Source organism: Schistocerca serialis, chromosome 8, assembly GCF_023864345.2.
Source record: "Schistocerca serialis cubense isolate TAMUIC-IGC-003099 chromosome 8, iqSchSeri2.2, whole genome shotgun sequence".
Taxonomy (NCBI): domain Eukaryota; kingdom Metazoa; phylum Arthropoda; class Insecta; order Orthoptera; family Acrididae; genus Schistocerca; species Schistocerca serialis.
In genome coordinates this window covers 440,733,281-440,746,067 of record NC_064645.1, presented here as the reverse complement: position 1 = coordinate 440,746,067, position 12,787 = coordinate 440,733,281, and the positions used below count along the sequence as shown (strand labels likewise).

At 36.9% G+C, this 12,787-nt stretch overlaps 1 protein-coding gene across 1 annotated transcript in view; it reads left to right on the top strand.

Moving 5' to 3' along the window:
- Window positions 1-5,827, top strand: part of LOC126416160 (putative E3 ubiquitin-protein ligase UBR7) — a 79,383-nt gene extending 73,556 nt beyond the window's left edge. Inside the window, exons 7-8 of the mRNA XM_050083719.1 lie at window positions 390-552; window positions 5,501-5,827. Of these exons, the coding sequence (XP_049939676.1) occupies window positions 390-552; window positions 5,501-5,658 (321 nt within the window). The 3' untranslated portion in view covers window positions 5,659-5,827. The remainder of the gene's footprint in view (window positions 1-389; window positions 553-5,500) is intronic.
- The last annotated feature ends 6,960 nt before the right edge of the window (window positions 5,828-12,787 follow it).

Sequence of the window (12,787 nt, the reverse complement as noted above, 5' to 3'; positions counted from 1 at the left end):
TTTTATGCTTCTCTCCTGACAGTAGTAATTATTTTCATATGCCTGAATTGCACAGAACACACAGTGTGGTGCACTTTGGATGTATTTCCACATTGCATTAGATATATGAATTTTTGTTTTCAGGATTTAAGGCAAATAAACACAAATGTTCATACAGTCTGAACTTGGTAATAAGAAAGTCAGGAAAACACTAAGCATCAGCATTTTAATAATTAGTGCACTATTCATTTCCCTCCAATACTTAGTTTGTAGACTAAAATGAATGTTTACTAAAATTAATATTATTTAATCCAGAAACAAAATCTGGATAACTGATATAGAATTGTGTTGCAACATGGCACACTGCATTATTTTGGCATTGTGGTGTTATATCTTTTCTTTGTACGCAGGCTATGTATGAAAGTGAAGGAGTACTTTTTCTTCTTGATGAAAAGGACACTGTACAAGCTTACGAAGCAGAAGGAAGTGGTACGGAAACAGAATCACAATATGAAAGAGGCATGCGGGCTCTTTCTTCACTTGGGCGTGTTCAGCAAGTGGAAGCTATTGAAGGTAGGGTACCGAGAAAACAAATTCTCAATCGTATAATGTTTTTAGACGTAAGCATCTGTCTGCACCAGTGTCTCCCTCTATCTTTAACTCTCTGTATAGTTAGTCTCTTCCTCTGCTGTATCCTTGAATTTCATTGTGTATAAAGTTGTAGATTTAGTAAATTGATATTATGGTAAATTTAAAGTCCCTTTGACATTATTATTGTGACTGTGGTAGTTGAAATTATGAGGCATGAGAACAATTTGCTTTCTCCACAACCTTGTCACTGTCCGGCAGCTTAATCTGCGAACCTGGAAGTCTGAGGGAATTAGTAGTAACTATTAAATGATAAAGAGAAAGCTTCATTTACTTTTCCTTTCAATTTTTGTTAGAGCACTGTAGAGTTCAGATTGGCAATCTACACTCATATATGCCCTTTTTGTACGCTAAAACGTAAGAAGCCACAGTAATAATTACTCATATTATGCTCCCTCAAAATGGCAGCTGAACTTATTACAAGAAACATCTATCTCCTACAAATATGCTCCCTCAAAATGGCAGCTGAACTTATTACAAGAAACATCTATCTCCTACAAATAATTAACCAGAACTAATCTCTGATAATGTCCACATCTTCGAAGAAAGAAAGGCAATTGCTCAGTCAGAGTGTTAAATTAACGCCCATCGCTGCCTTGCTAAGAATCGCAAAGGGCAGCGTATTAAAATATATTGTAATAATATTGCTTTTCTTACATTGGAGTCTTGAGATGTTACACAATCATTCATTCATCCATAATAGATACCGTTAGGAAAGGAACCTTCAGGGATATGAATCCGTTCAAGAAATGTACACTGAAAATATATACTTCTTATGCAGGCAGCATGAATCAGCAGTTGATCACTCTAATAATCAGGTGATTTGTCAGTAGTGTGTTGAATATGGTCCTGTATACTTCCTTGAATGCGAGCTCATTGAATAAGCAGTCTTCAAAATACAGTATCCTACACAGACAAATGAAAAAGCTAGATAGGATCATGACTTCTTGCAAGGAAAATGTGCTCAGAAACTTATAAAAATACAGTCTATGTGAAAATTATTTTCTTGACTCTTTCATGGTGCTTGTGTATGTCATATGTGTTTGTGTATAACATAATTCATGTACAGCATGTTTTTGTTGTTAGCAGAAAATACATAAGGGACATTCTGGGACATAATTTAAATATCCCAGGGAAACTACTGTACAGCCACAAGGAGCTCGCTACTATTTTCTGAGTATGTCATTGGCAAACACTGTAGCTTGCGAGGGGAAATAAATGCAGAATCAGATGTACTTGAATGATTTTGGCTCATCTGTTGTCTAGAGGCCAATTGCACACAGCTGCACAGCAGTTCCCTTTTTAAAAATATGAGAAGTTCTTAATGTTATTTGAAGCCTTTGTAATGGCAATACAAACCGATATAGCTGGAGTTGATTTTCTATCCAGAGTTGATGTTATAGAATCAGCTGGGCAGTGTAAGGAATTGGTTTTAAATTCAGCAGTGTATTCACTAAAATGCGGCTCTCTTGCAGCAGCATTAGTTTTTTTTGGCAACACTTTGAAAACACTTCCCTATAAAAATTTTAAAAGTTCCTCCGTGGCTTCACAGGAAGAATAATTCCAAGTTGCAATGTGAATTGCACTTGCAAAATACTTTAAGGATCAATGCTTCTCTGCACTGCCATTTTATTCCCAGAAATTATATAAAACACGAAACTTTATAATCTGGCATTCTGAAGAGAGCTCCTCATCCTTACTAGTCTAAACACAAATTTCAGGCTTACTATACCCCCACCCACTGCTATTCTCTTCTCCCTACTATACACCACTCAAAGTGACTTGCATTGCATTACAAATTCTGCAACTTTTGAACCGATCAGCCAACATTAATAAGAAGAGTTTTATGAAAAAGATATCCAAATTAATTGCTTCTCATAAAACACTACGTTAAAAGTTGTGTCATTTTCGATGTGTTAATAACTGTACCTGAATTAGTCATTTTCTCTGTTATTCAGTCGCAGAGTTTAGCTGACTTAGTAAACATACTTAATTTTAAGGGTTCAGTATTAGGTATTTCTCATATTATTTTCGTACCATTACATTAACATATATATTCTATTTCTAACCTAAGATATAAGTAATCTTCACCGTTTTGACACCAAGTAAGAATGTGGGAATCGGGAAATAAGTTGACTCAGTTTTACATCCTATAGTGTGCACATTTAAATGTTTTTAAGTTTGCTTTTGAGGAAATTCTGTCTTACTATCCGTCTGTCTTACTATGCGTGTTCTGCCGAGTTGTTGCTTCAATTTTACGCACCGTATTTTGACAACTGACCCATCTGTCATCTTCTGGTGCTGCGAGTTTTGCTGTTGTCTGTACTCACTGGCTCAGTTCCAACCAGGCTGATTGGAGTCCAGGCAGTGAGCACACATAACACCAAAATTCAAAGAACCTGAATAAGACGACTGAGTCAGTCATTGAAATATTTTCTGTAAAATGGGAACACCAACTTGCAGAAGACCCGAAAGTGTACACATGATTGTCTGTGCCTCATTTACACACAGAACCATCCTGTTGTGCAGTGTTTCGAAAGAAATCATCAGCAGTATGTCAACATTCCTCGCTGAAAATATTTAATATACTGTAACGCACACTCGGGAGGTCCCCTCTGGCCATTTGCAGGATGTCTTTAGTCGTTAAAAGTGACACGGAATACCATTCTCCACACACAAATTATTCTTGGAAATTTTCAGTCACACTCAAACCAGATGCAGGTATTCATACTCATAATTGTGCAACAATTGTGGTACTGCTTCCCTTTCTCTATTGCAAATCTAATCTTCTTTCAGAGGCCCAGGCAATGATGGCTGTGTAGTGGCCTGGTGATCCCTGGAGTCCTCAAGCTATTGGCTCATCAGCATCCCTCACTGTCACAATAAAATCTTAAGCAACCACTGTGAAGTGTGCAAGTGCAATGTTGTCTGTGTCTCGGAGAACATGTGAATCAACTTAAAATTGCCTGTTTCACAAAGACTGTAAAAACCTCACTCTCAAGGTATGCTACATTCTATCAAGATGGATTGCCGTTAAGCCAAGATAGTTGCCAGCAGCCAATACTGTGGCATCAGTTGTCTCCCAGTTGTGTGTGGTTACCCTGGCCAGCGTAGGTCTGCCTGAGAAGATGTTAATTTTCCTAGAGCATTGTGAGAACAAAATGGTTTTTCTGCTGTAACTCAAACTCCTGACAGAAAGCGTGGATCATCGGAAGTTCAGAAATGGGTTAGATTGATGGTACTCCTGAGAAAACATGTAAGAGTTATGATAAAGAAAGTAGCAGGCCACAAGTTTGAATAGTACAGTGATATGCGAGAAAATGTAACACATGGGAAATAACCTTTTAAGGTGTAAAAGTTACATATAGGATACCCCCTTGCATTTTCTCACTTTATGTATGATATTTGTACATAAGAAGCATCAAAAGACTTTTCAGGGTCTTGTTTATTATCTAATAAAAACTGCCGATGTAACTGGAATTGATAACTTTCTGGGAATTAGAAACATTTGACTCAAATTTCATACATCATAATCGATGTTTTTGAAAGCCTGCGGCTGCCATTCATTATTTAAATAATGAAATACTACACTAGTTACGTATTTTTTCATACTTAGCATGATGCATTTCGAGAATTTTTTCTCGGTGTCGAGTCCAAATCTGTGCATAAGTATTTTGTGTGGTGTTTGAATATGTGTTGTTCTGTGTCTCTTGCATTGTAGTCATCTTTTTGAGGTTATCAGGTACTGTACCGCCTCAGTTATCTGGAAAACCACACACACTAAAACAATCACTCCCATTGTTTGTGTAACATCACAAAAAATGCATAAGTATGCTGCACTTGACAATGAGAATAAATTCTTCTAACAAGTTTTGCTCAGCATGAATAAAATACATAACTGGCACTGTTTTTAAACTAAAAACATTTGAGCCATGAAAAGTGAATGACAGTGTCAGCTAGCACTACAAGTGGCCAAACACCAAAACACGCTATATATGGTTCGACAAAGGTGTCACGATGATCACAACCACCACGAAACTGCACTTGCGCAGTGGAGACAGTTTGGGAATAGTTGTGATTGGTCATGATATCTTTACTTGAATGAACCTAGTTACTCCCATCAGCCACCATACCAATTAGAGCTTGGCAGCGGCGGGAGATACACAAATTGTTCCAACTTTTACACATTTACCTGTTAAAATCTGCTGAGCAGAGTGCCTGGTGTCAAGAGACTTAACCACGTAATATTTCTAAAAGCTATTGGACGGCCAACATCTTGCCAGCGTCATTTTTTTCGTAATGTGTAAATCACTGGAAAATTATAAATATGACGACACAAAATTGGGTGCAAGTTGACATTGTGGACATAGGAAATTTGACGGAAACGAAAAAATGTCGTAAACGGTGGGAAAACATTAATTCCAGGAACCTAAAAGTGGGGTTATACTGCATTTTCAAACTCAGTTGCTTTGCTTTAGAGAGTTGTATCACAACCTTGCCCATTTCCTAAAAGTTCTAGCAATTTGTGTAGTAGCTTTCATAACCCATTCCAGTGTTCTTTCTATTCAATCCTGTGTGGCCTAGCCCAGTGCGTTTCACTTCAGAACGAACTGCCCGTGTCAGCAGCTCTTGTGTACTCTTTTGCCCTCACACTCCATCCTTGTATTACCCGCAGCAAACATTCCTGTTTGCTTACTCATACTACCATTATGTCTTCTTTGTGGTGTGGTGTGGTGTGTGTGTCGGGGGTGGTTTTATTGGGGGGGGGGGGGGGGGGTTTGGAACTGGGTGATTTTGTGATGGATTTGTGCAGTTAACAAATATTCTGGTCAGTAAAATTGGTATACGATATAACTACACTTACCTGTTCCAGGGTATAATGATATGAAGACATGCCTAAAGGAGTACCTCCGGAAATTTGCTGACAGCAAAAAGGTTGTGCGGGCTGAAGACATTCACGAATTCTTCTCTGGTTTGGAAGCAAGAAAACGACAAAGAACTGTTGCTGTGCCTCCTGCCACTTGCCATTAGTCTGTATTTTCTCCATTTGGATTGTAAACAACACTACAGATGTAATCAGCTACAAAATTTGTTTTTATGTAAATTTCTACAGTAAAAATAGTATTGTTCAGAACTAACATGTGTGGTTGGTTACTGTTTTCAGCATATTAAAATATACTTACTTAGTTTCCACATTTAATTTATTCTCTTATTTTTGCCAGTATTGTGGAAGTGGTTTTTGTTTTCTTCTGCCTATGCAGATGACTGCAGTACCATGACTTTTCCTTTGTTCTTTTATAACTTTTATTGTCATGCATTTCTCAAGGTATCTCATTAAAACAGCCATAAAATTTTGCACAAAATTGTGGAAATATTTATTATACCTTCAAATTACAGTAAATCTGAGCTGTTAGAATAGGAGTCTGGTTTTTTGTCATTTGTAATAACTATCTCATTACAGTAATTTCTGCTATGTATTTTATTGACACACGTGGTATCAGTGGAAAAAATGAGCTTTTAGGAAAAAACTAATTAAAATAGAAGCTTTATTTCATTTTTCGATACTTGGCTTGACTGTGTTCAGTGAAAGGCACATGCAGTTATCAATTTTATTCTCATATTTTAGAAAATATTGTTACAGAAAATAACTTATATGAAACATAATTTACAATTACGGTATGATGGCTCACCAGATGAGAGCAATTTAGAGTTACCTGTGAAATGCAAAAAAAATTCCAGAACTAAAACTTACTCTGAGATAACAGTTCTCAAACTCATGGGGAGAGAATGTTTTCATTAATAGACCACTAACTGATATCTGTGGCATTCCAATGTCATTTTGAAAATCACTCCCAAAGTAACTCCTAGGGTAACAGTGTTGAATGTAGCTGTTTAACTTTTGACTTTGTTGACAAACTGGGTGTCTACTGAATAAACTGATTGAGGGAAAAAATAAAGGCCATTAACAAATTGTGTTGATACCACCTACTTATGTGTTTACATGAAGGAGATATTCATGGTTCCTTAATTTACTAAATTTATTGTCACTTTTCACATCCCAATAATATAATACCAATAGCCGTTATTTAGGTTTTATTTTTAGGCTACCAGTTTCGACAATACGTTATGTCATCTTCAGGCCTGTGTAAATTGAGTAACCCTCCTGTTGCAGACCACTGCAGTACTGTTAACTGCAGTGGTTTGTAACAAGACGGTTTCTCAATTCACACAGGCCTGAAGATGACATAATGTATTGTCGAAACTGGTAGTGTGAAAATAAAACCTAAATAACGGTTACTGGTATTATGTTATTGAAATTCGACCAGCCGAAGTCTCACAATCCAGACTGAGGATGGAGTTACGCTCATTCTTCACATCTTTCAAAAATCTGATGGATTTGTCTGCAAAACATGCAAAGTAGTCCACAATCGCTGTACATTCATTGCTATTAAACTCTTGCATGTAGAAACTAAAATTCTTGCTTTGTGGCACTATACTAGCTTCCAAATGTAATGGCAAAAACAAGGATATTTGAAAGTTATAGCAGCCGCTTTTTACAGAAATATTGCTTCGTGATTAGAAAATATTTGGCACTAGAAGCATAACTGCTCCATAGTTGAGATTCTAGTATAGCAATTTAACTATTATATTCAAAGCCTTTTCATTTGTTTCTTATGTTCAAGATGATGAATAAACAGGTAGAAAGTTTCAAGTAACTACAGTAGAACTTTTGTAATCTGATCTCAGGTGATCTGTTTAGGCAATTGGCCACTGATAGGTGCAATAGTACGAAGAGTTTTAGAGTGAAATAATTTGTTTCCAACTCAATAAGTGATATTGCACACACATTTAAATTACACATTAGTGACTGTGTTCTTATTACATATTAAAGTGCGTAAAACTAAATTATGGTATCGATTGAATGTAAATGCAATGTATTCCTGAGTGGAGAAACAAATTGCACAAAAGGATAGACAAATGTGAGTCTCTCTAAAACATTGCATGTGAGATAGGGGTTGGTATAACAGCTGTTAAGACACGAGGAAAAAAAAAATAGGAAAACTCTTGAAAGTCATACTGTGAAGGTTGATGAGGAGGAGGACTGAAAATATGCAAGACTTTGAAGAAGCCTATAAGTGAAATTCTAGATAATGCTTTGTGATGTGGCTTGTCCATTGCCTGGACTTATCATTAAAGGAAAGGCACTGTTTTTCTATAAAAAATTAGATCGAGACAATGAAAATGAAAAGTTTACAATGAGTGAAAGCTGGCTACATTGATGGAAATGTAATTACTTCCAGCAGGAAGCTATGTGCTGACAAAACAGCTGCTGCCAATGAATTTGTTCCAAAATTTGAAAACTTGGCTAAAGAGTTTAAGCTGATCCTGGATCAAGTGTATAACCTAAGAGAGTCTGACTTAAACTACAAAAAGCCACCTTAAACAACTCCTGCTGCACAAAATAGGTCAGCTGTCTCACTACAATGCCCTAGTAAGGTATGTACAGTTGTTAAACTTTCACTCACATTAACAATATCTTAATGTGTGATACAGATGTAATTTGCAGTACAGGCACTATTGTATATTACACTTTTGTATAAGACTTTTTAATGTTTTCATGAAAGAATCTATTTCAGTTAACACTCTGTTTGTTCAAAGATGATCACTATAGCATTCTCTCTTAAGGCAGCCCCACACGTTTTGTGAATTTTGATTATGTGTTTTGTGAAAGCGTGTGCGTACTTGAGCATGTGTACCAATAATAGGGAAGCTTGTGCAAGCGTTTGTCAGTGATCTGGTTTGATTTAATTTTTATTTCGTTATATTAAATTACGTTCTGTACGAGGTTATACTGAATAGTAGATCAAGAGAAAGGACATAATATTACATGGAGAAAGACGGAAGAAAGTCGACAGTACTGTGAGACAGTTTCCATTGCATGAATATTGAATTAGGGGATGATCAAGCAATGGAAAATCCAGGGTGGAATGTAACAATATTATGAAAAAGAAAGTTGCTACTCACCATATAGGAGATGCTGAGTCGCAGATAGGCACAACAAAAAGACTGTTCCAAATAAAGCTTTCGGCCCGTAAGGCTTTCTTCAAAAGTAGACGATAGACACTTGCGCAAATCACACACATATGACTGCAGTCTATGACATGGTCTTGGTGTGGCTGCAGTTGCCTTAGACTGCAGTTATGGGTGTGTGAGTTGCCTTTGTGTGTGTGTGTGTGTGTGTGTGTGTGTGTGTGTGTGTGTGTGTGTGTTTGTTTTTGACGAAGGGCCTATGGGCCGAAAGCTGTATTTGGAACAGTCTTATTGTTATGCCTATCTGCGACTCGGCATCTCCACTATATGGTAAGTAGCAACTTTCCTTTTCATAATATTGTTAATAAGGGAATAATATTTTAGTTTAACTTCTCTTTACTCCATATATCACACTTTATATAATGTTCTAAAAAGTTGCCAGCCAACACATCATCTTCTGAGCTCGGACATTTTCTGATAAATAAACTAATGCTTGTCAAGTGTGCAGTTACATGTGTGGCCACCTTCAAATAATGTAACTAGTGCTTTATTTATGGGGTGAAGTTGACATATGGCCGCGAACCAACAAAGCTTTAATGGCGGAGCTTTGCACAGAGATACAGTGTAACACTTCTTGCTATTCAATTCCGTATTACAGGAGAGAACTGAAGTTAAAGGAAAACTAATGCTTGTCAAGTGTGCAGTTACATGTGTGGCCACCTTTAAATAATGTAACTAGTGCTTTATTTATGGGGTGAAGTTGACATATGGCCGCGAACCAACAAAGCTTTAATGGCGGAGCTTTGCACAGAGATACAGTGTAACACTTCTTGCTATTCAATTCCGTATTACAGGAGAGAATTGAAGTTAAAGGAAACCATGACAACTTGAAAGTAATAGCTGATACATTACTCGAACACACTTACATGATACACATTGCTCCAACAAGATGATAATTCCATCGCTTAATCAGATACGCTAGTACAGATTCTCTCTCTCTCTCTTTCTCTCTCTCTCTCTCTCTCACACACACACACACACACACACACACACAAATCAGAATGGGCAAAAGTTATCACATAAAAGAGATTTAAAATAATCTGACATTATTTTGAACATTTTATGATACTACAGTCACTGTCAGAAGCTTTTTTTAAAATATTTATCGAATTACCAGGGGATGGCACAAAGTTTTTCACACATCATTGTTTAACGTCATCTCTCCCGAACTATGGTAAGTAGAGGGTTCTTATCCCCACAATGATTGTTACCTGACAGTAAGCAATATGTGTAGTACCATGTTTGGTTGAAATTGGCCCAGTGGTTTAGAGGTATCGGTGAGTGCTTGTGCACTGTGTAATAACTATGAGACATGCCCTACCTGCTCTGTAACTCAGACCCTTCCAAAATAATAATAATAATGAAGTGGTTGCAATACATCAACACTTTTGTATGACATAAATTATTTCAGTTTAATTTCAAGTATCGCGTCCTTTCTTATTCTAGTGACGCGCACACTACAATTACAGTCACTCCCCCAATACGCAATTAATCCTGTGCGTCAAACTTATTATCTTAACCACAATCAGTTTTCTCACATACACATCTGTCCCATTTGCACGATGCCTCTGACGCGACTGACTCACTCCTTTGAGCCAAAAGTTCTCTAGATGCCAAGCTGTTCCTTTTAGAACTATGGACCATCCCCGTCAACGTTGCCGCTGTGCTATAGCAAAGAAGCGTAAGGGTAGATTTGATCTGTCATGTAGTCGTACAAGAGCAATATCTGTGTCCTTACATTCCCCGACTAATTGTTTTTAGAATTTGTGTGAAAATAAATAAAAATCCTCTCAACTACTGCAAAAGAAAATTCTCCTGTAACTGAAAATTATCAAAAATAGCAATGGTGCCCTCGTAGCTTGGTAACTTTTTTTTTTCCAGTATTAAAATTTTCATGCACCACATCCATCTATCCATTTATAAACAAAGTTATATTCAGTTTCACAATGTATAGAATTATTTAAGCAGAAAAAGATCAAATTAAAGTTTACAATGACATTTTGTGTCGGGCAATTTCAAAATTCATGAAATGAAAAATGCTCATGCTGAAAGAAAAATACGTAGAAACACATTTCTCAAAATTTTTCAAATCATGTTTTGTTATTCACTTTAACCAAGTAGTCCACTTCAGATATGTATTTAAGCTTTTTTTTTTAAAATAAAAAAAAGGGGGGGTGTTTATATGACAACAACTCTAGAAATCAATAAAATGTTCCAAATTATTCAAGTATGTCACAAAAAGGTTTTTTTGCCCAAAGTCCCCTTTCCTTTACCCTAAGGTTACCATTGCTTATTGCAATGCTTTTGAAATCTAATAAACACAAATGACACAATTAACATGACATACAGTGGAAACTCGATTATCTGGAGCTCAGTTAACGGATTCACAATTATCCGAATTGTCAACCGGAAGTAAACATCTTTGTAGTCTAGTTCGTGCATGCCCAGAAATGACACTGTGCACTACCAGTAGCAACCTGCATATGCAGTAGTAGTAGTATCAGCTTTATTCATCCGTATATCTCTTTTTACAAGGATATCAGACATGTCAAAGTATTTACAAGTTTAGATTAATTTAAAATAAGCCAATTCATATACGCATATATTTACAGACTTCTAGTTAAACATAATCATTAGATTTACTCCTGGTATACAATACTTTTTTTTACAAATAACTTATTAAAATAATGTAATGCCCCACCGTTCGCTCATATTTCACTATCAGTCACTGCACACACTACACACACACATTGTTTCATAACACTTCACTCGCCACACATACACACACTGGTGATCTCTGGGCCATTTTCTGCATCACAACTTCCCATTTGCTATTCTGAAAAACTGAGTCAGCATCTCTCCATAATGAGCGAGATGATGATGAGCTCAGAAAGAGGAAGAGGTGTTAGTATTGTGCTGTGCATAGCTTGGGGGTAAGTATTTCTAGAAAGGAAAGAAACATAAAGTGAAGGTGTTATGTGGAATGTTGGATGTTTTATAATCATTATTATTTATTTGTACAACTTTTTTTTTTTATCAAAACCCTGCCCTGTTTTATGTAAGTAATCCTTCAACTTATAAAGTGTATTGCATAACAGGTACTTCTTAGTTGCCTTTTTAAATAAGTGGATTTTTGCAATTTCTTTAACCTCTTTTGGTAATTTATTGTACAGTTTTATTCCTTGGTAGAAAATGCTGTTTTGAGTTTTATGTTTATTTTTTCTTGGTAAATGTAAGTTGAGTCTCTCTCTTGTTGCATGGTCATGGGCAGAACTGTTTCTACATCTACATCCATACTCCGCAAGCCACCTGACGGTGTGTGGCGGAGGGTACCCTGAGTACCTCTATCGGTTCTCCCTTCTATTCCAGTCTCATATTGTTCGTGGAAAGAAGGATTGTCGGTATGCTTCTGTGTGGGCTCTAATCTCTCTGATTTTATCCTCATGGTCTCTTCGTGAGATATACGTAGGAGGGAGCAATATACTGCTTGACTCTTCGGTGAAGGTATGTTCTCGAAACTTTAACAAAAGCTCGTACCGAGCTACTGAGCGTCTCTCCTGCAGAGTCTTCCACTGGAGTTTATCTATCATCTCTGTAACGCTTTCGCGATTACTAAATGATCCTGTAACGAAGCACGCTGCTCTCCGTTGGATCTTCTCTATCTCTTCTATCAACCCTATCTGGTACGGATCCCACACTGCTGAGCAGTATTCGAGCAGTGGGTGAACAAGCGTACTGTAACCTACTTCCTTTGTTTTCGGATTGCATTTCCTTAGGATTCTTCCAATGAATCTCAGTCTGGCATCTGCTTTACCAACGATCAACTTTATATGATCATTCCATTTTAATTCACTCCTAATGCGTACTCCCAGATAATTTATGGAATTAACTGCTTCCAGTTGCTGACCTGCTATTTTGTAGCTAAATGATAAGGGATCTATCTTTCTTTGTATTCGCAGTACATTATACTTGTCTACATTGAGATTGAATTGCCATTCCCTGCACCATGTGTCAATTCGCTGCAGATCCTCCTGCATTTCAGTACAGTTTTCCATTGTTACAACCTCTC